At 44.7% G+C, this 2,315-nt stretch overlaps 1 protein-coding gene across 2 annotated transcripts in view; it reads left to right on the forward strand.

Annotated features, from left to right (window-relative positions):
* tlk2 (tousled-like kinase 2) overlaps nucleotides 1–1,792 on the forward strand; it is an 11,556-nt gene extending 9,764 nt beyond the window's left edge. For both annotated transcript variants that reach the window (XM_031867793.1, XM_031867794.1), the window contains 3 exons: nucleotides 502–613; nucleotides 860–967; nucleotides 1,196–1,792. In XM_031867793.1, coding sequence (XP_031723653.1) covers nucleotides 502–613; nucleotides 860–967; nucleotides 1,196–1,369 — 394 coding nt within the window. In that variant the 3' untranslated portion in view covers nucleotides 1,370–1,792. The remainder of the gene's footprint in view (nucleotides 1–501; nucleotides 614–859; nucleotides 968–1,195) is intronic.
* The last annotated feature ends 523 nt before the right edge of the window (nucleotides 1,793–2,315 follow it).

Below are 2,315 nucleotides of genomic sequence, written 5' to 3' on the forward strand. Positions count from 1 at the left end.
AATGCTGCAGCATTGAGTTTTGCACTTGGCACATAAAGCACTGTCGTATACAATAGCTCTGTGTTACAGCATACTGGGTTGACTCAAGTTTGACAGAAGCAGCACCCCAGGCTCAACATATTCATGGCTTGCCCATGAGGCATTTCATTCCAGCAGCAATGGAACAGCTGATAAGTTCATGGCTAAGAGTAGAGTTCGTGTCATTTCACAAGAGAATGCAAAGAACATGCAAGTTGCAGACTTATTAACACATGGATATTAAACATAACAATAGTATGCTCAAGATGTGTTGTGTATTGAAATAATCATATTTGTAATATTACTGAGGTATGTCTTGGTATTTAAAGGTAGTGTTAGAATTACTCTGATGTTACTACTTCATATGTGGGCACAGAGAGCTGAAATCATCTTTGACCACAATATTTCGTACACAAGTCTTTGAGTCATGACTATTTCATCCGTTGAAACTGATTCAGATGAATATAACCCTTTCTCTTTTAGGTACCTGCCCCCAGAGTGCTTTGTGGTTGGGAAGGAACCACCAAAAATCTCCAACAAGGTGGATGTGTGGTCTGTAGGAGTCATCTTCTACCAGTGTTTGTATGGTCGCAAGGTAGGAGACTAAAAATATGTTGCATGAAGAGATTTAAGCAATTAAGTCCGTTATAAAGTCAATAAAATGCATACATAATTTGCTTTTTAACTGTATGTAATAATTGATCTTTAGACAAAAGAAGATGAAGTAAGATTTAATTATGGACGGTGTACTGAACACCAACACACTTTGTTTGTTCCTGTTCACGTGATATATTTAGGTCATGTTTTAACAACACTTCATCTCCTTCTCTCTGCTCTTCAGCCCTTCGGCCACAACCAGTCCCAGCAGGACATCCTGCAGGAGAACACCATACTCAAGGCAACAGATGTGCAGTTTCCCCCTAAACCAGTAGTCACACCTGAAGCTAAGGTACTGGACTCTGTCGCCTCTGCTTTGGTTTTGTCCCCCTAGAATTTGCAACACATCTATGCATCTTCAACTCCCACAACACCCTCCATGTTTTATTTCTTAATTCTGTAAGTCCTCATCTTCACATACATAGATGGAGGTTTTTGTACATATTTAGGAATTTTTTATCTTTTCACCAAAACATTTTTATTTGCTCAGTCATTCCACTCTCACTCTGTGTTTCTCCAGGCCTTTATAAGGCGCTGTCTAGTCTACCGTAAGGAGGACCGCATCGATGTGCACCAGCTGGCCAGTGACCCCTTCCTCATGCCCCACATCCGCAAGTCGGTGGCCTCCTCAGGCACCTCGGGCATGGCCGTGGCCTCCACATCCAGTTCCTCCAACAGCAGCGCCTCAAACTGAGCCCACGCCCATCGATTGACTGACTGATCCATTTGAAAGAGTGGGGTGGGGCGGGGGCGACGCCAATCTGTGCCCCCCCTCCCCTCCCAACAGAGTCCCACCTTGCCACAAATAGAAAGAGAAACGGGTCAGACGACGGCAAGGGGTGGATGAGAAGTCATGGACGGGTTGGGAAGGGAGACCCATGTCACCCTTCATCCATCTCATGTCCACCCATCCCAGCCCACCTGTCCTCCTTTCTCAAAACGGTGGCATTGTTCTGGGGGTCAAAGCCCTGGACGAGTCGCACAGTAAGAGGTTTGGCACTGTGTTGGTGAAAAGGGGGGTTCAGTGTTTGGGATTGTTGTTTTCTGCTTAGAAAGAGAGAAAATAAAAAGAAGTGTAGAACTGCTTCAGCTTGGCCAGATGGAAAGGACTGCGGTAGACCTGGGACCCATACTCACTGACACATACTCCCATGCATGAGCCGTTCTGGTCCAAGGTAGTCTGAACTCCCCACGCTCAAACGTTTCTGTTTGTTCTCATCTCAATGAACCTAAATAAGAGAACCAGTCTGGCCAATTATTGTGTTGAGCCCGAAATATCTATGGCACTATGTCACCCAACCCGCCGCTCTGGGATCCGCCGCTCTGGGATCCCCTGCCCTGCTTAAATTCCAGACCCAGATACTTTGTGACGAGGAGGTACAGAAGCTACTATTCCCCTGACCCTCTCCCGTCTCCTCCTCGAACTCCTATGACCAAAGCTTATAACTTCCAGCTGGTGGCAGTGTTCCACCTCCATTTTTATAACGAATGGTTTTAGAGACGTGTTACTTGATATGGAGTGGACGCTGTTGAGAAATTACCCTTTTTACTATTTTTTTTAAAAACTTTTTAATTTAACCAGTTTCATGGAGAAAACTGTTGTTTTTCAAGTTGCCTTTAATTAGAACTGTTATTGTTTG

The sequence above is a fragment of the Anarrhichthys ocellatus genome, unplaced genomic scaffold (assembly GCF_004355925.1).
Source record: "Anarrhichthys ocellatus isolate YVR2014 unplaced genomic scaffold, GSC_Weel_1.0 scaffold40, whole genome shotgun sequence".
In the NCBI taxonomy this organism is placed as follows: domain Eukaryota; kingdom Metazoa; phylum Chordata; class Actinopteri; order Perciformes; family Anarhichadidae; genus Anarrhichthys; species Anarrhichthys ocellatus.